The 25732-nt window shown below is 44.0% G+C and overlaps 1 protein-coding gene across 5 annotated transcripts in view; it reads left to right on the top strand.

Moving 5' to 3' along the window:
* MCF2L2 (MCF.2 cell line derived transforming sequence-like 2) overlaps positions 1–25732 on the top strand; it is a 448572-nt gene that overhangs the window by 381685 nt on the left and 41155 nt on the right. For all 5 annotated transcript variants that reach the window (XM_068281097.1, XM_068281096.1, XM_068281100.1 and 2 more), the window contains exons 24-26: positions 12296–12374; positions 17262–17331; positions 19336–19442. In XM_068281097.1, the coding sequence (XP_068137198.1) occupies positions 12296–12374; positions 17262–17331; positions 19336–19442 (256 nt within the window). The remainder of the gene's footprint in view (positions 1–12295; positions 12375–17261; positions 17332–19335; positions 19443–25732) is intronic.

Genomic DNA, 25732 nt, shown 5'->3' with positions numbered 1-25732 from the left:
TAAACATCGTTCAGGAGTTCTCAATGCTGTTCTCATATGCAATTTCTTGATCTCTTATGCCACCATCACCATGGACACCCAACAGTAAACAGACTCACCAGATGTATTGGCCACTGCTAGACTGGCCAACCATGCACAAATCCAGGAGCCTTAGTACTTCAGGATCCTGGTACCGTTGTGGTGCTGTCCGTTTAGACCACCATCATCCTCCCCATAATCCATGCAATGTACCTCAAAGAAATAGCCTCCATAGCATAACTCCGTAAAAAACTTAAAACTTTAATTATAAAATTGCACTCACATGTTCCAGAATGTATTACACATATAGAGTTTTACGGGCTCTCCCCCGTTGCCTGGCAGGGCACAGCTTGTGTTGGGTCCTCCTGTTCTCCCTCCACTCAGCTTGCAGACACCACCGCCTCCACCGGCTGTTCGCTTCCTGGTATGTCCAATCTCCCGCCCGATTGATTTCGTCTCTCCCTCGTGACTCATCAGGGGCACGGGAGTTGGACTCATTACCAGGGTTTTTATATCCTTTTACTGGAAGCTAATTGCCTCTTCCTTCCTCTTCCGTCCGCGTCATACGCGTCATGACGTACGCATGATCACATGTCTCCTTCCGTCTCTTTCAATTGGTCGCTTCCGCACTCACTACATACGTCATTACGTCCGTGTTCGGTCGCCATTTTCCGCGTCATACGCGTCATCATATATGTGTCATCCGTCCGCGTCACATGCGTCAGTACGTACGCATTATACATGTTATCTCTCGGGCTGCCCTGATTGGCTGCCTTTTTCCGCGTCACATGCGTCATGATGTACGCATTGATTTTAACTAGTTTGCAAGCTGATTGGTTGTCCCCTTTATATTATATGAAATAGGATGTGCGCTTAAGCGATTGTGTTTTGCAAAACTTTGCACGCTGGAATTTCGTGCGAGTTTCTTTTTATCACACCTATACTGAGCAGCACAAAGCGGTGCTAACTCAGCAGTGCAAAGGTTAGCACGCCTAAAAGTTTAAACTGGGTTAGCACCACTTTGTGAATCAGGCCCAATGCTTTCTTGTGTGTTAGGGAGGAGGACAGTTGTGGAAGACAATGCTTTCTTGTGTGTTGGGGAGGAGGGCAGTTGTGGAAGACAATGCTTTTTTGTGTGTTAGGGAGGAGGACAGTTGTGGAAGACAATGCTCTTTTTGTGTGTTGGGGAGGAGTGCAGTTGTGGAAGACAATGATTCCTTGTATGTTGGGGAGGAGGGCAGTTGTGGAAGACAATGATTCCTTGTGTTTTGGGAAGGAGGGCAGTTGTGGAAGACAATAATTCCTTGTGTGTTGGGGAGGAGAGCAGTTATGGAAGACAATGATTCCTTGTGTGTTGAGGAGGAGGGCAGTGGTGGAGGACAATGGTTTCTTGTGTGTTGGGGAGGAGGGCAGTTGTGGAGGACAATGGTTTCTTGTGTGTTGGGGAGTAGGGCAGTTGTGGAAGACAATGATTCCTTGTGTGTTGGGGAGAAAGGGCCGTGGTGGAGGACAATGATTCCTTGTGTTTAACCAGTTCCCTACCCTGGGGTTTTCCCCCTAAAAAACCCAAGCAATTTTCTACATTTCACAGGTCTCCTATTCATTAGCCAATAACTTTAGCAGTACTTATCACAAATAAATGATCTATACCTTGTTTTTTTGCCACCAATTAGGCTTTCTCTGGGTGGTACTTTTTGCTAAGTATTATTTTACTTTGAAAGGATTTGAAAGGAACTAAGGAGAAAAAATTTAAAAAAGTCATTATTTCTCAGTTTTCAGGCATTACCGTTTAAAAATAAATAAAAGTATTACTGTAGATCAAGCCCACATATTTTATTAGTCCATATGTCCTGTTTATTTCAACATTTAAATGATCGTCCTAGTACAATGTATGGCGACAATATAATATTTGTCAATAAAGGTGTATTTTTCCCATTTTTTTGCTTTGTACTTTACAAGCAATTACAAGCCGTATTCGCCAAAATAACAGTAATATACCCTCACAGCATACATATCTAAACTGCTAAGTCCATTTATTAGCTCCCACCCCTGTAGTTAGCAAGATATGCCCCTTTATTACCCTCCGCCCCGCCATAGATAGACAGGTGTGCCCCTTTATTCCCCCCATCCCCCATAGATAGCCAGGTGTGCCCCTTTACCTCCCCCCCCCATTATAGATAGCCAGATGTGCCCCTTATTAGCCCCTCCCCATAAAAATCCTAGATGTGACCCTTTATTAGCCAGATTTGCCCCTTTGTCCCTCCACCCCTATTGATAGGTTTGCCTCTTTGTTTTTCCCCTCCAATAGGTATTCAGATGTACCCTCTATTCCACCTCCCCCCCCCATGGATAGCCAGGTGTCCCCCTTTATCCCCCCAGTATAGCCAGATGTGCCCCTTATCAGCCCCTCCCCAGTATAAAAGATATATGTGCCCCCTTGACCCCCCATAGATCACCAGGTGTGCCTCTTTATTCTCCCCCCTCCCCATAGATAATCAGATGTGTCCCTTTGTCAGTGCCCCCCCCCCATATATAGCCAGGTGAGCCCCTTTTCCCCCATAGATATCAGCGTGTGCCCCTTTGCCCCCCTCCCCATAGATGGCCAGGTGCGCAATGATCCTGCCCCCTCTCCCCCTTAGATAGCCCCCAGATAGCCATTATGCCCCCTCCCCTCACCTCCATGCTGCGATCGGGCAGCATGGAGGATTATTAAGTAAACAACATACCTCACCTCGTTCCAGCGTGATCAGCCTCCCCTCCGTGCATCACCGCTGTCTGTGTCATTATGCCGAATGGACCGGGTCCCGGCTTGATGACGTCATCAAGCCGGGACCCGATCCATTCGGCATAATGACACAGCCAGCGATGATGCACGGAGGGGAGGCTGATCACGCTGGAACAAGGTGAGGTATGTTGTTTACTTGATAATCCTCCATGCTGCCCGATCGCAGCATGGGGGAAGGAGGAGGGGGGGATACTAAATTACAAGGGATCGGCCTGCAGGTTGGAGGATCGAACCCCCGGGAGGGCATCCTTAATTAGTGTAGTTAGAGGGAGGGGGGTTAATGAGCCCAGACACGTGCTAGCACGCGCACTGTGCTCATTAAAGGGAACTGACTTATATTCATGTCATGTGGCTTTCAAGAGCCACTTACAATGACGTGAATATACTGTAGGTAGGATACAAAGTGGTTAAGGAGGTAAGGGCAGTTGTGGAAGACAAGGATTTCTTGTGTGTTGGGGAGGAGGGCAGTTGTGGTAGACAATGGTTCCTTGTGTTTTGGGGAGGAGGGCGGTTGTAGAGAACAATGGGACAGCAGCATCATTACTCATCACCCCAGTGGCTGGTGCCACCCCGCAGCAGGGTCAGGGGAAGTGCAGCAGGTTCCACCTCTGATCCAGTTCCATTCTCCGGCAAACCCGCCACCAAACACCCCCGCCTCAGCAGCAGAGTGAAGGCCTGCCACTGCCAAGCACTGCTGCAGATGGTCACCCTGGGGAAGAATAGACTGTCGGCAGACCACGTCCTGGCCAAGCTCCGAGAGCAGTAGAGAAGTTGGCTGACCCCCAGAGGCCTGAAAGTTGCAGAGTGTTATAAACTGTTTTATACCTTTAGATCCGGCACCAGCAACTTCTTACAGTTGCGTCTCACAGACTGTGAGATAACTTGACTCTCAACACAGCAAGCAGGAGATAGCCTTTTCTCAGGCTTCTTCAGTATTTAAGGAGTTTATTCACAACATAAACATACAGATATAGTTCATCATATCCTAGCAAAGCAGATCCGCATGTTTAAGGTCTTGGCGTTACAGCTCTTGACTAACCTCCCTCCTGAATATTAGTCAGTTATCTTCTTTCTAGACTACGTTACTCTAGACTACCTATGTACAGCAGACATTAGATCAGATTACATAAAGAATGAAAATACTTAGAGGTCCCAGTCAGCATCTAGGTAGCATGAAGTAGGAAGCAGAACAGGAATCAGAGAGCCCTCTTTCAGCTCGTCCGCTTCTTTAATACCGACTAGGAAAGAGTTAAATGTGACCTCATCTTCGCCATCCCCCAGACCCGACTATTGGCTGAGCCCTCTCGTGGTGTCATAATACCCACCTACTCGATTAATATTTAATGATGCTTTTGCCTTATTTACAAGAATTTGGTATTTAGAAAACATGGCCATGTTTACTGTTCTTGTGGTGTACATGTTGAGGTCAGTGTGGGCCTGTGGCCTTCTTTCAGGAACAGCTTCTTGGTATGTTCTAGTTCTGCTGACAGAACTGTAGATTTTCTCTCTAAAGAGAAAATCCCCTTAAACGGCAGGTCTGCACCCAAGCCTTTTTGACTAACTCAGTCCAAATAACTGAGGCCTACTTAAATTATAACAGAGAGGTGGTGGCTGACAATGGGGCAAACCTGGTTGCTGCCATCCACTGGGGAAACCTCACCCACATCCCCTGTCTGGCCCACGTCCTGAACCTGGTGGTGCAGAAATTCCTGCGCACCTACCAGGGGATGGACACTCTTTTGGGAGCGGCAAGGAATATCGGGGGTCATTTTCACCACTCGGGTGGTGCCACAGCGTCCCTGGAAGCTGTGCAGCTGGAGCTGATCCTCCCATGGCACCGCCTCATCATAGGCGTTCCAACACGCTGGAATTCCACTCTGGCAATGTTGGAACGTCTGGTTGAACAGAGGCGGGCTGTCAACCGCTACCTGGCCAAAGCCACCATGGAGGCCATCTTGTCCGGGACCGGCACCGCCCACCTCCCGGACATCATCCACCCTGCTGAGTGGAGAAAAATGCAGCTGGTGTGCTTGGTGCTGGCAACCTTCCTGGAGGCCACCAACATGGTCAGCCGGGACCATGCGTCGCTGTGTGAGTGGGTGACCATGGTCTGCATGCTGGACAAGGCCCTCGATGCTCTGCTGGAAGTGGGAGAGGCAGCCTTGATCCAGCAGGAGCAGCAGCAGTGACCTTCACAGTCCACCTCTGTGCGGCAGGAGGAGGAGTTTGAGGACTTGGAGAAGTTGGAGGTCCCTGACCTTGAAGAGGAGGGTGCACAGCGGAGTGCAGCTGCAGTGGTGCGGGGGTGGAGAGAGCAGGAGGAGGAGCAGGAATCAGAGGCGCAGGACAGCACTGGGGGTGATGAAGACGAGTATGTGTCAGCAGAGATGGCAGCCCTCTTCCCCATGGCAGCGCACATGCTGCAGTGCCTGCACAAAGACCCAAGGGTGAAGTAGATGCATGCTCGGGAGGACATCTGGATCACCCTGATGCTGGACCCACGGCTGAAGGGGAAGCTTGCTCAGTTCCTGCCTGTAGGAGAAGACCCTGTGCGCCGAAGGAGGGACTTGCAGCGGATTCTGGTTCGGCGCTTGGTGGAAGCCTTCCCCCAGACTCCCCCCCCCCTCCCTGCTGTCACAGTCCAGCCAGCACAGCAGGTGCCTGCATCCAGCAGCAGCCGGCGCCCAACAAACCTGCTGTCTCTGACAAAGGCGCTCTATGCCACGCCAGTACCACTGCCGACTGAGGAGGTGCTTGCAGCAGCATCTGCCTATCAAAGCCAGAACAAGCACCTGACCCGGATGGTGGCCGACTATGTGGGGTCCTACAGCGGACTGGACACCGACACCCCTGTGGACCCCTTGGATTACTGGGTCAAGCACCTGGATATCTGGAGCGGGCTGGCGCAGTACGCCCTGGAAGTGCTGTCCTGCCCACCTTCCAGCATGCTGTCAGAAAGGTGCTTCAGTGCGGCCGGTGGCGTGGTCACTGAGAAGCACTCTTGTCTGTCCCCCCAGTCTGTGGACAGACTGACTTTTTTAAAAATGAACCAGGCTTGGGCGGTTGGTGAGTTCCTGGCCCCTGTTGTTGGCAAGAGGGGGAAATGAAGTGGCTGAGTGGGAATCACTATGCCTGCCTCACCACCCTTTACCTCCACAACCTCCTGGCTCCATCTTCATTAAGCCAGGTTCAAATTTTTTTTACAGCCGTGTACCAACACTAGGTGCCATAGCAATTCTCTGAACTCAATAGCTGTGTAATTTTTTGGGAGGTGTCTGTGCTGTCCAAGTAGTGGGGAGGCCCCAACTGCGGCAGTACGATCGCTTCCTGGAACCTCTCCTTTTTTAATGTTTTACCAGTGCCGTGGAACTACCAAAACTAGGTGCCATAGTGATTCTCTGAAGACAATAGCTGTGTAATTTTTTGGGAGGTGTCTGTGCTGTCCAAGTTGTGGGGAGGCCCCAACTGCGGCAGTACGACCGCTTCCTGGAACCTCTCATTTTTAATGTTTTACCTGTACCATGGTACCAACACTAGGTGCCATAGCGATTCTCTGAACACAATAGCTGTGTAATTTTTTTGGAGGTGTCTGTGCTGTCCAAGTTGTGGGGAGGCCCCAACTGCGGCAGTACAACCGCTTCCTGGAACCTCTCCTTTTTTAATGTTTTACCTGTGCCGTGGTACTACCAACACTAGGTGCCATAGCGATTCTATGAACAAAATAGCTGTGTAATTTTTTGGGAGGTGTCTGTGATGTCCAAGTTGTGGGGAGGCTCCAAGTGCGGCAGTACGACCGCTTCCTGGAACCTAGTCCTGATGTTAATTAACAGCCATTTTTTTTGGGGGGGGGGGGATTTTAAGTCCTCACATCATCAATTAGTGTTCCCCTTTACAAAATAATGATGCTACGTGCCTCATATACCCTAAAAAAACGTTTTTAAAGCAATTTAAAGGCCACTTTTGGTTTTCTATCCGGATATCAGGATCTGCCGGATACTGCGGTCGGATATCCGATTCGGATCAGAAAATTTTGAACTCGGATATCCGACCCGGATCGGATATCTGGGTATCTGGATCCGAATCTGATCCGGATTTGGAAAAGGGGTATCCGAGCAGCACTGATTAGTTACACAGCTGAGGATGTCCCTGTTCCCATGCTGCTCCTGCAGACAATGTAATTATACATGCAAAGCTTTGGCTGGCCCTACTTTCTCCTGCAAGCTGTGCTTTCCCCATTCCATGACAAGAAACAGGGAGTTGCTTACACCTGACTCATTTTGGCAGGGTCCTGGTTTCTTTATCTATTTTTATCAGTAAATATGCCAGCAACCTGCTCAGGTCCTGGCAGCAGAATGTTTGACTCCAGGTTACAATTAGCAGCTGATTTCATTTTACAGTGGTACAAACATATGCTAATGTTTACATATTACGGATATCCTTGTGTAATTACTGTATACATATGTGCATTTTAGAATAACAAGGGTTTCAGTGTGGGCAGCCTGACAGATTTTCTGTGCTTTACTTGCAACCTTTACATTTTAATTACATGGAAAAAATAATTGCTATTGTTGGTATTTTACATTTTATCCAAGAATCCTATACAGACTAGTAGTATTCTTGGAAATCTTTCTTCACAGAGTTGATACTGCAAAATCTGTATACAAAATAGTTCTTACCCTTTTAACCCAGATGTTTAGCACTGGTACTTAAAGTGACACTGAAGCGAAAATAAAGTTTGATATAATGAATAGTATGTGTAGTACGGATAATTGATAGAACATTAGTAGCAAAGAAAAGAGTCTCATATTTTTATATTTTAGTTATTTAGCTTTTTTTTTAATTGCATCATTATATCATACAAGTATATGCAAATTACAAACCACGCTCTGTATTTTAACCACTTAAGGACCACAGTCTTTTCGCCTCTTAAAGGGAACCTTAACTGTGAAACCAAAAAAAATTCACTTACCTGGGGCTTTCCCAAGCCTCCTGCAGCCATCCTGTGCCCGCGCCGGTCCTTTGGTGCCCTCCGGTCTCCCTCCGCGGCTAAGTTTCATTTTCGGCCGACTGCCAGTCGTCCTCCAGCAAAGTGTCCTCTTCTTCCGCATTCCCCGTCGTAAAAAGCCGTAAAACGCGTCCGCATGACGCAAGATGCGTCATGCGGACGCGCTTTACGGCTCTTTACGACGGGGAATGCGAAAGAAGAGGACACTTTGCCGGAGGATGACTGGCAGTCGGCCGAAAACAAAACTTAGCCGCGGAGGGAGACCAGAGGGCACCGAAGGACCGGCGCGGGCACAGGATGGCTGCAGGAGGCTTGGGAAAGCCCCAGGTAAGTGAATTTTTTTTTGGGCCCACAGTTAAGGTTCCCTTTAAGGACCAGAGCCTTTTTCTCCATTCAGACCACTGCAGCTTTCACGGTTTATGGCTCGGTCATATAACCTACCACCTAAATGATTTTTCCCTCCTTTTCTTGTCACTAATACAGCTTTCTTTTGGTGCTATTTGATTGCTGCCGCGAGTTTTAGTTTTTATTATATTCATCAAAAAAGACATGAATTTTGTCAAAAAAATGATTTTTTTTTACTTTCTGTGCTGACATTTTTCAAATAAATAAATTCAATAAATAAAGTAATATTTCCATATACATTTTTGTCCACATTTGTTGTGCTACATGTCTTTGATTTAAAAAAAAAACATTCAGTGTATATTTATTGGTTTGGGTAAAAGTTATAGCGTTTACAAACTATGGTGCCAAAAGTGAATTTTCCCATTTTGAAGCATCTCTGACTTTTCTGAGCACCTGTCAGGTTTCATGAGGTGCTAAAATACCAGGATAGAATAAATACCCCCCAATTGACCCCATTTTGGAATGAAGACATCCCAAAGTATTCACTGAGAGGCATGGTGAGTTCATAGAAGATTTCATTTTTGGTCACAAGTTAGTGGAAAATTACTCTTTGAGACAAAAAAAAAAAAAAGTTTCCATTTCTGCTAACTTGTGACAAAAAAAAAATGAAGTCTGCCACAGACTCACCATGCCCCTCTCTGAATACTTCTACTTTCCAAAATGGGGTCATTTGTGGGGTGTGTTTACTATCCTGGCATTTTGGGGGGTGCTAAATTGTAAGCACCCCTGTAAAGCCTAAAGGTGCTCATTGGACTTTGGGCCCCTTAGCGCAGTTAGGCTGCAAAAAAGTGCCACACATGTGGAATTGTCGTACTCAGGAGAAGTAGAAGAAAGTGTTTTGGGGTGTATTTTTACACATACCCATGCTGGGTGGGAGAAATATCTCTGTAAAGGACAATGTTTTGATTTTTTTTACACACAATTGTCCATTTACAGAGAGATTTCTTCCACCCAGCATGGGTATGTGTAAAAATACATCCCAAAACACATTATACTACTTCTCCTGAGTACAGCGATACCACATGTGTGGCACTTTTATGCACCCTAACTGCGCTAATGCTGGGAATACAAGGTACGTTTCTGTACTGTGTATCGACCAGCTGATCCGGCCAGCTGATAATATTCAGCTGGCCCAATCATGCCGCTCGACTGCCGCCCGCTCGATCCCCGCCGGTGGGCAATGGCAGAGAATCGAGCAGCTGATTAGGAAGCACCGGCAAGGACGAGTGGGGATCGATCCGCGCGGACAAGCGGGGACACGGTGGGGGTCGATCCGGCGGCTAATCGGCCGCCGGATCGACCCATGTATGCCCAGCATTAGGGGCCCAAAGTCCATTGAGTACCTTTAGGATTTCACAGGTCATTTTGAGACATTTGGTTTCAAGACTACTCCTCACGGCTTTGGGCCCCGAAAATGCCAGGACAGTATAGGAACCCCACAAATGACCCCATTTTAGAAAGAAGACACCCCAAGGTATTCCGTTAGGAGTATGGTGAGTTCATAGAAGATTTTATTTTTTGTCACAAGTTAGCGGAAAATGACACTTTGTGAAAAAAAAAACCAATAAAAATCAATTTCTGCTAACTTGTGACAGAAAATAAAATCTTCTATGAACTCACCATACTCCTAACGGAATACCTTTGGTGTCTTCTTTCTAAAATGGGTTCACTTGTGGGGTTCCTATACTGCCCTGGCATTTTAGGGGCCCTTAACCGTGAGGAGTAGTCTTGAAACCAAATGTCTCAAAGTGACCTGTGAAATCCTAAAGGTGCTCATTGGATTTTGGACCCCTTAGCGCAGTTACAGTGCAAAAAAGTGCCACACATGTGGTACCGCTGTCCATTTACAGAGAGATTTCTCCCACCCAGCATGGTTATGTGTAAAAATACACCACAAACCACATTATACTACTTCTCTACGGCGATACCACATGTGTGACACTTTTTTTGCAGCCTAGGTGCGCTAAGGGGCCCAACGTCCTATTCACAGGTCATTTTGAGGCATTTAGTTTCTAGACTACTCCTCACGGTTTAGGGCCCCTAAAATGCCAGGGCAGTATAGGAACCCCACAAGTGACCCCATTTTAGAAAGACACCCCACGGTATTCCGTTAGGTGTATGGTGAGTTCATAGAAGATTTTATTTTTTGTCACAAGGTAGTGGAAAATGACACTTTGTGAAAAAAACAATAAAAATCAATTTCGCTAACTTTTGACAAAAAACAAAATCTTCTATGAACTCGTCATACACCTAACGGAATACCTTGGGGTGTCTTTTTTCTAAAATGGGGTCACTTGTGGGGTTCCTATACTGCCCTGACATTTTAGGGGCCCAAAACCGTGAGTAGTCTGGAAACCAAATGTCTCAAAATGACTGTGCAGGGGTATAAGCATCTGCAAATTTTGATGACAGGTGGTCTATGAGGGGGAGAATTTTGAGGAACCGGTCATAAGCAGGGTGGCCTCTTAGATGACAGGTTGTATTGGCACTGAAGTGCAGGAAGCGCAGGATGTTCTCAAATCGTGACCTGGACATGGCAGCAGAGAACATGGGCATGTGATTGATGGGTGTCTCAGGGGGTGATTAGAGGGGAAAATAGATGCAATCAATGCTCTGGGGAGGTGATCGGAAGGAGGTCTGAGGAGGATCTGAGGGTTTGGCCAAGTGATCAGGAGCTCACACGGGGCAAATTAGGGCCTGATCTGATGGGTAGGTGTGCTAGGGGGTGACAGGTGGTGATTGATGGGTGTCTCAAGGTGTGATTAGAGGGGGGAATAGATGCAAGCAATGCACTGGCGAGGTGAAAAGGGCTGGGGTCTGAGGGCGTTCTGAGGGTGTGGGCGGGTGATTGGGTGCCCAAGGGGCAGATAAGGGTCTGATCTGATGGGTAGCAGTGACAGGTGGTGACAGGGGGTGATTGATGGGTGATCAGTGGGTGATTAGATGGCAGAACAGATGTAAACAATGCACTTTGGAGGTGATTTGAGGGTAGGGCTGCGGGCGATCTGATGGTGTGGAAGGGTGATCAGATGCCCGTAAGAGGCAGGTCAGGGTCTGATCTGATAGGTGGCAGTGACAGGTGGTGATTGACGGGTGATTAACGGGTGATTGATGGGTGAATGACAGGTGATTGACAGGTGATTACAGGGGAGGATAGATGTATACAGTACACAGGGGGGGGGGTGTCTGGGGAGGATCTGAGAGTATGGGTGGGTGATCAAGAGCCCCCAGTGGGCAGTTTAGGGACTAATTGAAAAAATAGTGCTGACAGATAGTGACAGGGAGTGATTGATGGGTGATTAGGGGGGTGATTGGGTGCAAACAGTGGTCTGGGGGGTGGGCAGAGGGGGTCTGAGGAGTTCTGTGGGCGATCAGAGGGAAGGGGCAGGCAGATCAGTGTGCTTGGGTGCTTACCTGCATGGCTGCAGCCTGCCCTGGTGGTCCCTCGATCACTGGGACCACCAGGGCAAGAGGCAGCCTGTATAATACGCTTTGTATACATTACAAAGCGTATTATACATTGTTTAGCAGCGATCTGGTAGCTAGTAACCCGCCGGCGCTTCTGAATGCTGGCGGGTTACTGCGCGAGGGGGGCGGAGCCTGTTGCAGGCGGCTGATCGCGTCATGAATGAAGACAAGCCCGCCGCTGCTGATGGGCGTATTGCGGTCGTGTGGGCCCAGCCCTTGCCGCCACCCATCGGCTGTGGGCGGTCGGCAAGTGGTTAAACTAGGAAACAGAGCAGGGCTGATGACCCTTTGAACTTTCCTGCAGCAAAATCTTATCTGAAGCTGTTTTTCACTGTTTCTGTGATGTATAACTGCTTCAGAAAACAGCACTGTATCCAACCCAAGTTGGCTCGAAGAGCTCAGAGAAGTTCTTTTGCATAGATAACAAGTGAAGATTTTTCTTAACTCTTCCTGTACTGGAAACAATATCAGACTCTTTTATTTGCTACTAATGTTCTATTTCTTAGCTGTAGTACACATACAATTCATTATGAAATATATTTTCACTTCAGATTCCCTTTAATACATCTTATTGGCTTAATACTTATGGAAAGTTTATATTTTTCTGGTTGTAGGCATCATCTGTTGAGCAAAAAAACCTTTGGGTTTCTGAGATAAGAAAGGTGCTAACAGGACAACTTGAAGCCTGCAGAGGTAACTTCTTTCATTTTAACACATTTTTATGGAGTAGCAGAATTTACATTAGTTTTGAATATAGTTTTAGTTTTATGACTGACCTTTATATGTTTTTGTGTTACAAACAATAAAGCCAACAAGGAAGCAAATCTTCAGGTATAAACAAAGGAATACAGCGAACTATGAAATGTATCCATGTATAACTACTCAACAAGACACAGATTTTTTTCAAAGACACGCAAACTTTGTTGCAATTTGCACGAAGTTTGAAAACAGACCAATCAAAATCGCCAGTAATAAAACAATCTTAGCATCAAGTCGGGAAAAATAGCATTTCTATTTTAGATTCAGTGACTTTGTTTTCTTTTAAAGTACTTTTCATGTAGTTGGATGTGAAAAATCGTATTATGTCTTTTGCTGGCTACCTGTTCATATTACAATATCCAGAGTTTGAGAATGCTCAGGCCTGTTTATCAGGTCCAATATAGACACTTGAACTGTCTCAAAAATGTGATATTGTCCTGTGCTGGGTGACAGGCATTTTAGTCCAAAATCCGGGACATATTCAAACAGACCACGGGTTTCTCAAGTACAATAAATAGCAAGGGCTATTACTAGCAACAAATGGCCCCTAGGGCTTTGTGGAAATTGTATTTTTCCCTGATCAGTGCAGGTCAATTAGTGATTCAGCTGGCAAAAGCCGGATTTTCCTCATTGATCTGCTCCAGAATAGAGTGGTCCTGATAATGCACATTGATCACTTAGTCCACTCATAATAAAGAAGTTTGTAAATTAATTTTGATTTTGTAAGGGAGCCGTAAAAATTATGATTGATCTCTCCATTTTCCTTCTTTTACAAGTGACTTTGTGCTGGGCTAGGCATAAATAGATCTGAAGTACTGGAAAGGTGGGGGGAAAGGCTGCGCATCCCTAAACACATGTTGCAATTGAATGGTTAATCGCACAGGCATACACCGCCTCTGCCAGACTGAAAAATGCATGCCCTGCATCCAAGACAAGTGCTAACATTTATTAAACTAGGAGGAACTTTAGCTTCCAATATGGTTTGCATGCAAAGTATATTATACTAGACACTTGCACCACGGTGAGGCAAACCTCCGGGCAAGTGGCCTAACCTAAATTTAAAACCTTGGGAGCAGCTAAGCAAAAAAAATGTGTAACTTACATTTGGTTGAACAGCGAGGAGAACACCAGCGCATACCACTAAGGCTGCATCTGAAATGACCATCAGCTCAGTGTGCAGCACCTAAATAGATTTTCTGCACACTTCGCATTCAATTCAGATGCAAATCATATGCAAATCTGCTACTGCTTATCATGCAAACAGGAAACTCAGGAGGAGGGACTGGGAGCAGCTAACCTGACAGTTGCATAGTTACAAAGTTAAGGAAAGGTGGGGGGAAAGGCCTAAACACATGTTGCAATTGAATGGTTAATCGCACAGGCATACACTGCCTCTGCCAGACTGAAAAATACATGCCCTGCATCCAAGACAAGTGCTAACATTTATTAAACTAGGAGGAACTTTAGCTTCTGAAGTACTGTATATGGCCTCAGTTGACAATGCCCACATAAACTATTACTAACTCTTATTAGTTACAGATCTGTTTGGCTTGAAAACCTGGAACTACCACTGTTTCACCCATAATGAGCTATGCTAACTGCAACTGCTACCTGCTCTCCGCTACTCTGCTCCATATATATAATCATTTTTGTGTGGAGGGGGGAAGCTATAAAGTGTAGACTAAGGAGAGGTGTGCTTTTGATCAGTCTGGTCAGGAACCTAAGCCAAGCACTCATATTTTTGGGTGAAGGAATGAGCAGTACCTTTGCGGGAACTCTGCCAGATGACAGCATTTTCTGGTGCAGTAGCTGTACATTTTTTGTGTTGTTTATACACAATGTGCTGCATGTTGATAATTTTAATTAAATGCAAGTTGTAGGTTTGTACAGTCATATGCTGAATAGCCAGAGTATTTGCCCAAGACTTGATGCTCAGGTTGCTATGGCTAGACGGTTAGGCACACCAGGAGACTTTAGTAGAGGGGTAGTAGACTTGGAACCAGATTTTTAGCCAAAGGCACAGAAAAAGATGAAGGCAAGGAACATTAAAGTGGTTTGAAACTCCGACATACCATTCAATAACAATGTTTTTTCCTAATTTTTATTACTCATACAGTTATCATATTTGCTTTTGTGCATAAGTAATAATGTCTGTGCAAATTACAAGATTCCAAAGTGTAGTTTATTGTGCCCTAAATGCTGTCATTGCATTTTATTCAAACTGCTTTTTATCATATATTAACATCTTCTAATGAGCTATTCTGAACTCTGTGTATGTCTGAAGCACAGAGAGCTCCTTTTCACTTGTTACACTGTGTTTGTTTACATTCAAATGTTGTTACAATGTGTGTAAAGATACTGTTATCTCAAGTTTGGATGCGGATTTGAAGCTGAGTAGCAGGACAACCTGCTTTTTTTAACCATATCAGTGATCTTCTGCTTAAAAAAAATTCTGGGATAATAGCAATCTGTGACGGCTGCGGTGGGAGGGATGGGGGGCACACTTTGGGTGCTGGAGGACCTCGTCCTGGCTCTGGTTAGCTTTATTAGTTACGGTTAAAAAGCTGTGGTAAGGCACCAGGGTTTTTTTTTGTGTGTGGAAAGTTAGGGGAATGGGATGTTTTTTTTTATTAAGTGGGGCTATTGTTAGTGTCAGGAAGGAAGTTTGTATGAAGGATAAAGTTAAGGGTTAAGTTGGGAAGAGGTGTTTTAAAAAGAAGGAGAGGGTGTGTGAATGATGGGAGAAGAAATCAAACTGCCAAAAAAAGAAGATCACTAACCCAAAACATCATGCTATCCCAAACCACAAAACTGATACATTGCATGGCACCAGAACCATGGCACTAGATCCAAAGTTGTACTTGGTAAGAGGCTAACACATTACCTACCCACTATTACAAGTCCAATAACATGTAACTTTTATGTTAGTCTAGACTACGTATTCTGTTGTACGTGACAAACACAATTTATTGTTTATCTTGATTTCTACCACTTTATAAAATCATTCAGAACTGACAAATAGATGGAGTGTCTGGCAACTGCAGCTCTCACACAGACGTGCATTGTGATGGCCTAGCCACTGAAGTGTGAATGGTTGTTAAATGGGCAAAATCAATATTTCAAACTATGGTATTTACATGACTATGAGGGAGGACTATTAAAGCAATCTGTGAAGAATGCTTTAGAATCATTCTCTTTAAAGGGAAATCTCAGTCTTGAGGACAACTTGAAGCCTGCAGAGGTAACTTCTTTTATTTTAACACATTTTTATGGAGTAGCAGAAGTTACATTAGTTTTGTTCAAGTTTAATTTTTATAAATAAAATGCCTTTTAAGCAAGTAATAAGCAAGAAAATACTCTGAATAATTTTAGCAGTACTTTTTACCTACCGGTACTTTTGGTACTTTTTCAAGTTTCTGCAGAATGCTGAAAAGTTATTTAAAATAGAAGATAAAAATTATCTCCAAGGAGAAAACTTAGCAGAAAAGGTGAATTGGACCCATAGGGCCTGATTAACAAAGCAGTGCTAACAGTTAGCACGCTGGTGAAAAGCCCTTTATCACGCCTAAACTCAGTTTAGGCATGATAAGTTTAGGTGTGATAAGTTTAGGTGTGATAAGTTTAGGCATGATAAGTTTAGGTGTGATAAGTTTAGGTGTGATAAGTTTAGGCATGATAAGTTTAGGTGTGATAAGTTTAAGCACCAACTGGGTTATCACCGCAGTGCACAGCTGATCAAAAGTTTTGCGCTAGCAAAGTCTGGTGCACTTTGCATAGAGTTTAATGGCGCTGCTTTGCGTGCGGGACTTTGCGCGCGTACTAAACTTATCTAAACTTATCATGCCTAAACTTATCATGCCTAAACTTATCACGCCTAAACTTATCACGCCTAAACTTATCACACCTAAACTGGCTTTTCACCAGCGTGGTGCAATGGTTATCACGCCTAAAGTCTCTAACTGGGTTAGCACCGCTTTGTGAATCAAGCCCATAGTGTTGTCAGTATGTCTCTCAGTTTGGGTCTGTAAATTGAAAGGGTTAAAGGACTGCTGTAGGGGGGAAAAAGAGTTGTACTTACCTGGTGCTTCTAATGGCCCCTGCAGACGTCCTGTGCACACACAGCCAGTCACTGATGCTCCGGTCCCCACCGCTGGTTCACTTCCGGAATTTGTGACTTTAAAATTGCAAACCCACTGCGCCTGAGCGGCCGCATCCTTACTCTTGCTGACCTCACCAGGAGCATACTGGGCAGTGGTTTTGCAATTCTAAAGTTGCAAATTCCAGAAGTGAACCAGTGGCGGGGACCAAAGCACCAGTGACTGGCTGGGCGGCCACAGGACATCTGCGGGGGGACCATTAGAAGGCCCAGGTAAGTTCAACTCTTTTTTCCCCCTAGCTCCCTACAGTAGTCCTTTAATGACAACATTTCAGCTTGATTACTTTGCTTTATGTACTTATAAAACATACATTTTGTACAGAGCTCCTAAACAGAACCTAGCAGATTGATGTGTGAAGTTTGCTGCCAGTCACTGGAGTTGTCAAGGTGTTTAAAATGAGTAGTGAAGACTGAAGTATCTGGACAGTCTCACAGCTGCTATGCAAAAGAATGCACAAAGTGCTAAGACTGCAAAAAAGGCAATTTTTAGATAGCTGCAGATAGAAATATATTTCTTCTTAACATAGGTAAAAGATGTGTAGCACTAATCTGTGTTTATGGCAATTTTTATATATATTTTTAATTAAAAAAAGTGGTATTTCCTTATAAAGTTCCAGTTCTGTGCTGCGCTACATAAAAGTGATTGTTTTGGTTCTCTTTTATAGAAGCCAGCCAGTTACATCAGAGGATTACAGAGAGCGTGTACCGGGCTCCCATGAATTCTTCTATTACCAGGTATGAATAAAGTCATGGTAGAGCATTGCTGTACTCCTTTCTCTCCATTCGGTCTGTCATGTACTATAAAATGTGGTCTGGCTCTACATTTGTTTTAGTTGCATGTTATGTTCCACATTTAAATGCTTGTTTCTGTCCGATTTAATTGCAAAGTCTGCTTATTATATTGATAAACCATGACACACCAGCCGATTAGATTTGCATTTCCTCCATATAACCTTATCTCTATCTTAAAAGCAAAAAGCAATTTTTACATCACCTTCTGAAACCAAGCTCCCTCCCACCCTTAGTATTAGGCCATTTTTCTGAATGATTAGTTTTGCATTTCACAGACTGTGCCTATGAAACACTTATGAGTTCAGGAAACATAACAGAAGTTCAACGTCTGAAAAACATAAGAAAAAGAAAGGCACCTAAAACAGTAGAAATTTCAAGCCTACATTTTTAACTTTCAGGGCACTAGCACGTGAGTGGAAATGCAGTGTTTCCCGTGTCCAAGATGCACGTGGAAAGACTGCCTATTCCCGAAATAGCATGCCATCCGAATGAATGCCAGCACGATTCTGGACGGCACGCCGCAGTTTTTCAGTTTCACGCAACCAAATGCGTATAGCCCTGCTTGGCACGGCAACAGGGATTCTGATACGTACTCCCATCTTTGCAAGTGCCGGCGTGCCCCTCGCAAGTTGCACGCTGGTTCAGTGAAAACTGGTCCTAAGTTACAAAATACTGTAAATCTTTATCATACTTAGAAAAGAAAGTTTAGCAAGCTTGCAATAAACTATCCACAGTTAGTCATTACATTAGGCAGGTGTTACCCAAATCACCTTTGGTTGATTTGATTTTGACAAAATAAGTGTCACCTTTGGTTGATTTGATGTTGACAAAAGACTGTGATTCTAGGAAAGTATTTTTGTTACGGATATAGTTATTTGGACTATAGATACAATTGTTTATCTCATCACTTTACCTTGACTCAGACCTCCTTAGCGGTAACCCCGAGTCAGGCTCGGGACAGAAATTCGCAGCTCAGAGCAGTAATCCCGAGTTGGGTCCATCGGAGGTGTGGAATGTGCAGGGCTGCCGCAGATCTATCAAGCGGTATGATTTTTAGGGTCTGAAAGCTTATGAAAAAATTGCAGCACTTTTGGAAAAAAAAATCTGGAAATAATCATACCGCCAAGGAGGTTAATGAAGAAGTCCAGTACCAGAATCATCTGTGCTGACAGGCTGATCTATGAAGTCCAGGGTGAAACCATTATCCACTGGAATAAAAATGCTAAAATTTCAGTATATGAATGCTACGTAATGTCGTGGCTTACTGCTTCAGTGCAGAGGTAGTTTTGGTGTGGCTGTATTTGCAGCCCCATTCATCTTATCACAGTGCTCAGAGGCAGAAACAGATGCAGTGCCAGCAAAGCCATTACACAATGTTTATCATTCTTTCCTTCTTTCTATTACTAATGATGGGTACACATCACACAATTTTCTGTTAGATTTACCTGCCAGATTGATTTTTTCCAACATGGAAAAAATCTACCTGGCAGGTAAATCTAACAGAAAATTGTATGGTGTGTACCTAGCAGCCATTGATGAATTGATGCCATGGCAGTCGTTAAAATCAAATCCAATCTACTTCAGGCTGTGAGCATACTTTTTTCTGTTTTTGTATGCATTTTCTGTACTGGAAAACTGAGAACCAATGTTAATCATGGGTTAGTGCATTTTTTCCATTCACAAAAAAAAATGCCAGCAGTGAAGCACTGCATGCATTTTCTCTATCAATTACATTAGCTTCTGTGAAAAAATGTGCGTTCCCCCACATACAGACAAACATTGTATGCAGTAAACTCATGCAGAAAAACATGCACACAAAAAAAGTGCCCTCCCAGCCTCAGAGAATTCTACAAGAGAAATCCAGTTTTCTTGTGGCTGTACTGTTTAAGAAATAATTTATTAGGCTCATGTGGCTGAATATTGATTTCGGTTCTCTTTTAACGAAAGGTCAAACAAAACATCCCTGAACAATCAAAACAAAGCAGAATCATCCAATCACAATTCACCAAAGAACAAAAACAGAACAGCAAGTCCAGCTGGGAGACATACAAAAGGTATGAGTATTCAAAACAATGATGCATTGACATGCGGTATATTATGTCAATAGAAGGAAAATGCATCAAAGCCAAATGTTTGCTGTTGAGTCCGTTTTTATTTGTTTTATTATAAGGCCATAATAAATAGATATTTTAATGTATATTGTGATTTCCTGACTGCTGAGTATTGCATTTTTTCTTAGTATGGTGTATGTATTGTTTTAAGTATTTATTTGTTTTGTCAAAGATGTACATTTTAACCCTCCTGGCGGTTTGCTAAAAAATCGCCAGGGGGCAGCAAATCTTTTTTTTTTTTATTTATTTTTTTTTCATGTAGCGAGACAAAGTCTCGCTACATGATAGCCGCTGCTCAGCGGCATCCCCCCAGCCCCTCCGGGGCGAGATGACGTCACCGACGTCATCGACGTCGTGACGTCAAAGGGGATTCCTATCCACCCCATAGAGCTGCCTGGCACTGATTGCATAAATTGAAGAGCAGAGAGCGTGCATCATCCGTCCAGACTAGTGCATTTATTGCATATAAGCACTGATTGGCCAGGCAGCGCACAGGGTCTGGGGGGGGCGCTGCGGCGTGACGGATAGCGGCGGATCGGCGGGTAGCGCCGGCGATCGGGCACTGCACGCAGCTAGCAAAGTGCTAGCTGCGTGCAGCAAAAAAAAATTATGCAAATCGGCCCAGCGGGGCCTGAGCGGTGCCTTCCGGCGGCATAGCCCGAGCTCAGCTCGGGCTTACCGCCAGGAAGGTTTTAAGATACATATAAAATTGATAAAAGAACAATCAGGCATCCCATTAAAATTAATAAATCATCTTATAGGCCTGAAAGGGAGAATCAGTGTTTTAAATATTTAAATACAAATACTTTTGAACAGGCATTTAACACTCCAAGGCATGAATAAACCGTACATGAAATGTTGGCAGTTTACACACTGTACTCTAATCAGGCATGGACAAGCTGTCAAACACCAACATAAGGTGGGCAGGGCTTAGCAGGAGTGTGTTGCTGTCCCGTCAGGCAGCCTAGTGGTGGACGATGGATGTGCTCAGACCTGCTGACATCTTGATCCCATTCAATTACAATGAATTGCTTTGTGCTGCAGACAAAAATGAAGCAGCAATGTGTTCTAGAATGCAGTGCAGAGCATGAGGGCTCACTTACACTATGTACTTTCATTCATAACTGACTGCACATAGTGTGCGATCAGCATGGTAACATTAAAGTCCATAGGCTGTTATGTTACGGTTCACAGTATAGTTGTGCATTCCCTTGTGTTACGCTTTAACGCACCGGGTAAACGGGTAAAGTATGCTCAATATCGTGTTTGTGCATGCATTATGTAGTGTGCATGGGCCCTTAGTGAGAAGGTGCACTTTGCTAATTATGCAATATTATGAGTATTGCAGACTAGGTGCACTAAACTGCATCGAGCACTGTGCAAACTAAGCCTTAATTACAAAGAATACATGGGTAGCACCTGTCTATGTCTATAGAAGCTGTATAAGGAAAGTGGAATTTTCCTTCAAGGCATCATTTCCCTCTTTAAAGCTGTTTGTTTGTTACATAGCACAGAGTTGTTTAGGTATGTTGCCCTGGTGTATAAAGCATCACTGCAATATTCTGTGCTCTTTTGTTAGCGAAGAGCTGCTTTGAGTTGTAAATTAGTATCTCAGGGAAACCTGCACATATACAGTCGTCATTGCTCACTGATGAAAGTGATAACTGGTAACCATAGTAAGAAATAATGCATATAAACATGTATAACACTGTATGTAATAGATCGGACTAGAGGACAAATGAGTGACAAGTGAAATTTGAATGGCCCATAGAAGTACATGCACCTAAAGTAGTGTTTTCAGCTGCGTCAGAGGGGCTTCTCCTAGAAAGGTCCAGTTTTCATGAAAGTTATATTTCAGTTACAAAACCCTGAAAGATTGTAGTATGCAGGTAACAGACTGCAACTCGTGTGATGTATAGAATGCGCACCCTGATCGTATACTGCATGTTATGCATGTTACACGCTGTGTACACAACGCTGGTTGTACCGCTATGTGCGTAACGCACATTATGTAGATGGCATAAGAACTGATAAAATAGCTGACTGCTATCTGCGCATGGCAATCTTATCAGGGTTTTGTGAATCAGCCCCACAGAGTTTGATGAGCTGAGTAACCCATCAACTTTCTGCGTCTTTTCAGGACCGGTGCTGTGAAATCCAGACATTATGCAAAGCCACAAAAGGAATTTTGGATGTTTCCATATTTCCAATGCTCCAGTGGCATGTCTAGTCACAGAAAATCTATAAGGCTACATTCACAGTGGAAGCTACATCGGGTTCCCCGTACAATGGAATGGAACAAAGAAGTCATACTGCATGTTATGCGACCTTTAGGCTGCATACAGTGAAGCATACAGCCAATTAGGACTATGATTCACTGCCTCTGTTAAAACATGCGTTATGTGGAAATGCTCTACATGCAGTGCTTTGGGATCCTGTAGTGCGCTGCATCCTAACTACTATCGCAGTGTGACTTTCTGTGTTAAGATTCCCCCAAAAAGTTGCAACCCACCACTGTGAACTTAGCCTCAGGCCCCTTGCACATGAGTCCGTTTTCATTGCTTTGCCTTACCCATTTTTACCGCAGGGTAATGCTAAAGCAATGATAGTCTATGAGAATTTTAAGCACGTTATGGGTCAACATCCATGCCGATGTGTACGTTGATTAGAAGTCTCTAACTCAATGGCGCCACAGATATTTTAAACTGTTTTGTGTGTGAGTTGCGAGGTGTATGCTCGGAAGCATATTTTTTCAATACACTTCCTTGCAATTCATATTTCCACCACAGGAAGTGAATGCAAGAGAGCCTTATTTATAGTTTGGCTTGCTGCCAAAGGTTACATTAGCGTTCGTTATCGCATTTATCTCCAAAGCTTGTTTTTAGTGTTGCGGTGCGATAAAACGCTAGTTGCTGGTGTGAAACCGGCAATGGGGGATGTGATATAATATGTACGTGGTATTTTCTGGATTTTTGGTTGATATTAAAATGAAACTACCATAAAAATTACAAACTGTTCATTTTTTTGCAAGTGGGCAAACTTACTCATTTTGCAGGACATCAAATAAATATTGTCTACAGTACACTGTATATGCCACTGATGTGAAGTACAATTCCTTTTCCTTTTCCACATCCTAGCAATCCCCTCTCCCAGAGCAAATAACCCCCATCACTTAAAAAACCCCAAAACAGATAAATAAAACCTATTACGCCCCAAAATACTGTGCTTGACCGGTTAAGAGATCTATCACTGAAATTCCCTGTGCTGGGAATACCATGAAATGGCGCCAGAATGAAAAGGGCTGAAATGAAACAACCTACAGTACTGGGTATATTTTGCCACCTGTTGTGGGAGTGTGGCGCCAAGGTAGTTTTGGGATGGATATCTTTGGCACTGCATTCAAATGTATGACGGATCATTTACATACATAAGGTACAATGATGACATCACTTTGTATGACAATTTGGATGTGTGTATGTATATATAGTTCTCTGAATGTCTGTTTGCTTGTTATATATTATATTACTTGCATATTATAAATCCTTTTAGGCATTTAACGTCAGAACACATCACCATCCCACCTTCCCTTCTGTTTTGCTTGCTGGTTAACCCAACTAACCTCACTCCCTTCCAGCTTTACCGCTTTCCCTCTCCCTTTCTCCTAGCTGATATTGCTGCCAGTCATAACCTTGAGCGCTCAGCGCTTGCTAGAAAGAGGTTCACATTGCAGGGCTTATCCAACCGCAGAGCTCCACCCAAAGGTAAAGTGACCTTGTGGTGTCTTGTTCTACACATCACCATCACCACTTCATCTGTCTGCCCACTGTGACAACATTTGAGCTCACCCGTGATTTGTTTGCTATTTATGTGTAGCCTCTACACTGTGGATGTGAGCATTGCACTGGGTTAAAGCAGGACAACTGATCAAAGATGTTTGTTAGGTATCAATGCAGTCGGAAAGGGTTAGAATGTTTGCCAGGTCATTGCTCTCTTTGTCCTGTTGGTCAGAGATTCTTTTTTAATATTTATATCTTCTGCAGTGATTAACAGACTATAAATATAGTCAATTAACTTATCTGTATGTTTTTGAGATGTGGGAGGAAACTGGAGTGCCCATGGAAAATCCACGCAGACATGGTCAGGACATACAAACTCCTTGCATAGTGCCCTGGCTGGGATACAAACCAGGGACCCAGCTCTGCAAGGCGAGAGTGCTAACCACTACGCCACTGTGCTGCCCAAGATTTTTCCACACTCCCTGACCTGGGAACACCAAGGGCTGTGCTGTAGCTGTGAAATTGCCAAGGGTGTCACCAAGAAAGGAATTGAGTGACAGCTATAAAAACTTGAAACAGATTCTGGCCGAAATGCAATGAACTTTTTCACCTGACTTATCTCCTAGGAGATAACTTTAATCTTCTCTTTAAACTAACTTGAGCGTTTTGCAATTGAAAAGGTATCCAAAAGTGGGTGAAAAAGCAATATCAAATTTATTGTGAGTGTTTTCTTCCTTGCTGGTGGCCTAAAAGGCATTTTATGATTTTATGACAAGTTGTGAAAATATCACCCAGGGGAAAATTCAGGAGAAAAAGTGAATTGCATATGGGGCTCTGCCTCTTACTCACGATACGAAAAAAAAAGTTTATTTGCTTATTTTATGGTGAATTTTTTACACTACATCCTGTCTGAACAGAAAATTAGGAAATAATTTCCCATTGGCGACAGAGATAATGATAAAATCCTGTTAGCATGCATTGCAAGTGTGTGTTGCATAACCCTGTTTTACCGCAGGGTAACACAATGGCAATGTAAGTCAATGGGGCCTAGCACATTTACCGCGTTGTGTTGCGCCAGACGTTTCTGAAAGTCTGCAGTGCAGTACCGTATGACTTCCGTAGCACTGCAATGGCGGTAGAATCATTGGAGTCAATAGACGATGCAGGAATTTCATCATCAAGAGCGCGGAGTGACATGGCATGCATGCGCGAGCTGACTGGAATCCCATTGATGTACATCACTGAGCGGGGGCGGCACTATGCATATGACCCTGTTGGCACATTCTGCCGCAGGGTCATATATTTGTCATTTTTTATTTTTTTTTATTAAATGTGCTTTATTGAATGGCATAAAATCAAAACAAATGCTTTAACAGTATGGGTCAAATACAGAATATACACAAAAACACTCTAGTCTGAATATAACCAGGAATACAAGTAAGTAATCCAGGAAGGTGCACCAACTGGAAAATGGGGGAGTCAAACCGCCTTATTGAGATTCCAGAGGGCTCCTTAAATGATTAAAGTAGAACTTAAGCCCAATCTACACGATACGATTCTTTGTACAATTTAATTACGATTCGATTAAATCCGACATGTCCAATCGGGATTCGATTCAGTTCGATTTGCAATTGCAAAACAATAGCTAATCAAATTGCATCAAATTGAATCCCGATCGGACATGTCAGATTTAATAGAATCGTAATCGAATCGTACAAAGAATTGTATCGTGTAGATTGGGCTTTAGAGGACCTTTGTATTCCTATCAGCACCATGTAAAGGAAAACCAGAACCATAGAACAAATACCACAACAATAGGAACAAAGAGAAAGGAGCTAGAAAACGAGAAAACAATGGGTCCTGCAGTATGGAAGCATATCCGAGCCTAAGTGGGATGCAAAGGAGGAGGGGGGGGGGGGGGGTCAGGGGCCATGAGATTGTTATATCATCATCAAGACAGGGTCAAGTTACAGGTGCCTATAGGATTTCCAGTCGTCCCATATCAAATTAAACCTGGACATATTTTCAATGCTATAGTAGAAGATTCTATCCATGAGCATAAACAAATCAAGCCTTTGTTTGACCAGTGAAAGGTCAAGATTAGATGTTTTCGATTGGAAGGCAATACACCAATGGGCTGAAATCAACATGTAAATATATAGAATACGATGGATACCAGGGACTTCCTCGTTGGGAGTATATAGGAGGGCCTGGGGGGCAGACAATGAGACCGGGAACCCAAAAACCCTACGAATCATATCTTTCCAGTTCCAATCATCCCAAAATTTGGTTACTATTGGGCAGTTCCAAAAGATATGGGTTAGTGTGCCAACTGCGCCACAGCCCCGAAAGCAGTTAGATGAAACAGAGGGGTACAATTTATGTAGTTTAGTAGGTGTATAGTACCATCGAAAAAGTAGTTTGACTGCAGTATCCTTCGTTATGTTAGATTTAGTA

The sequence above is a fragment of the Hyperolius riggenbachi genome, chromosome 4, assembly GCF_040937935.1.
Source record: "Hyperolius riggenbachi isolate aHypRig1 chromosome 4, aHypRig1.pri, whole genome shotgun sequence".
Taxonomy (NCBI): Eukaryota; Metazoa; Chordata; class Amphibia; order Anura; family Hyperoliidae; genus Hyperolius; species Hyperolius riggenbachi.
This window is presented reverse-complemented; position numbering and strand designations above follow the sequence as displayed.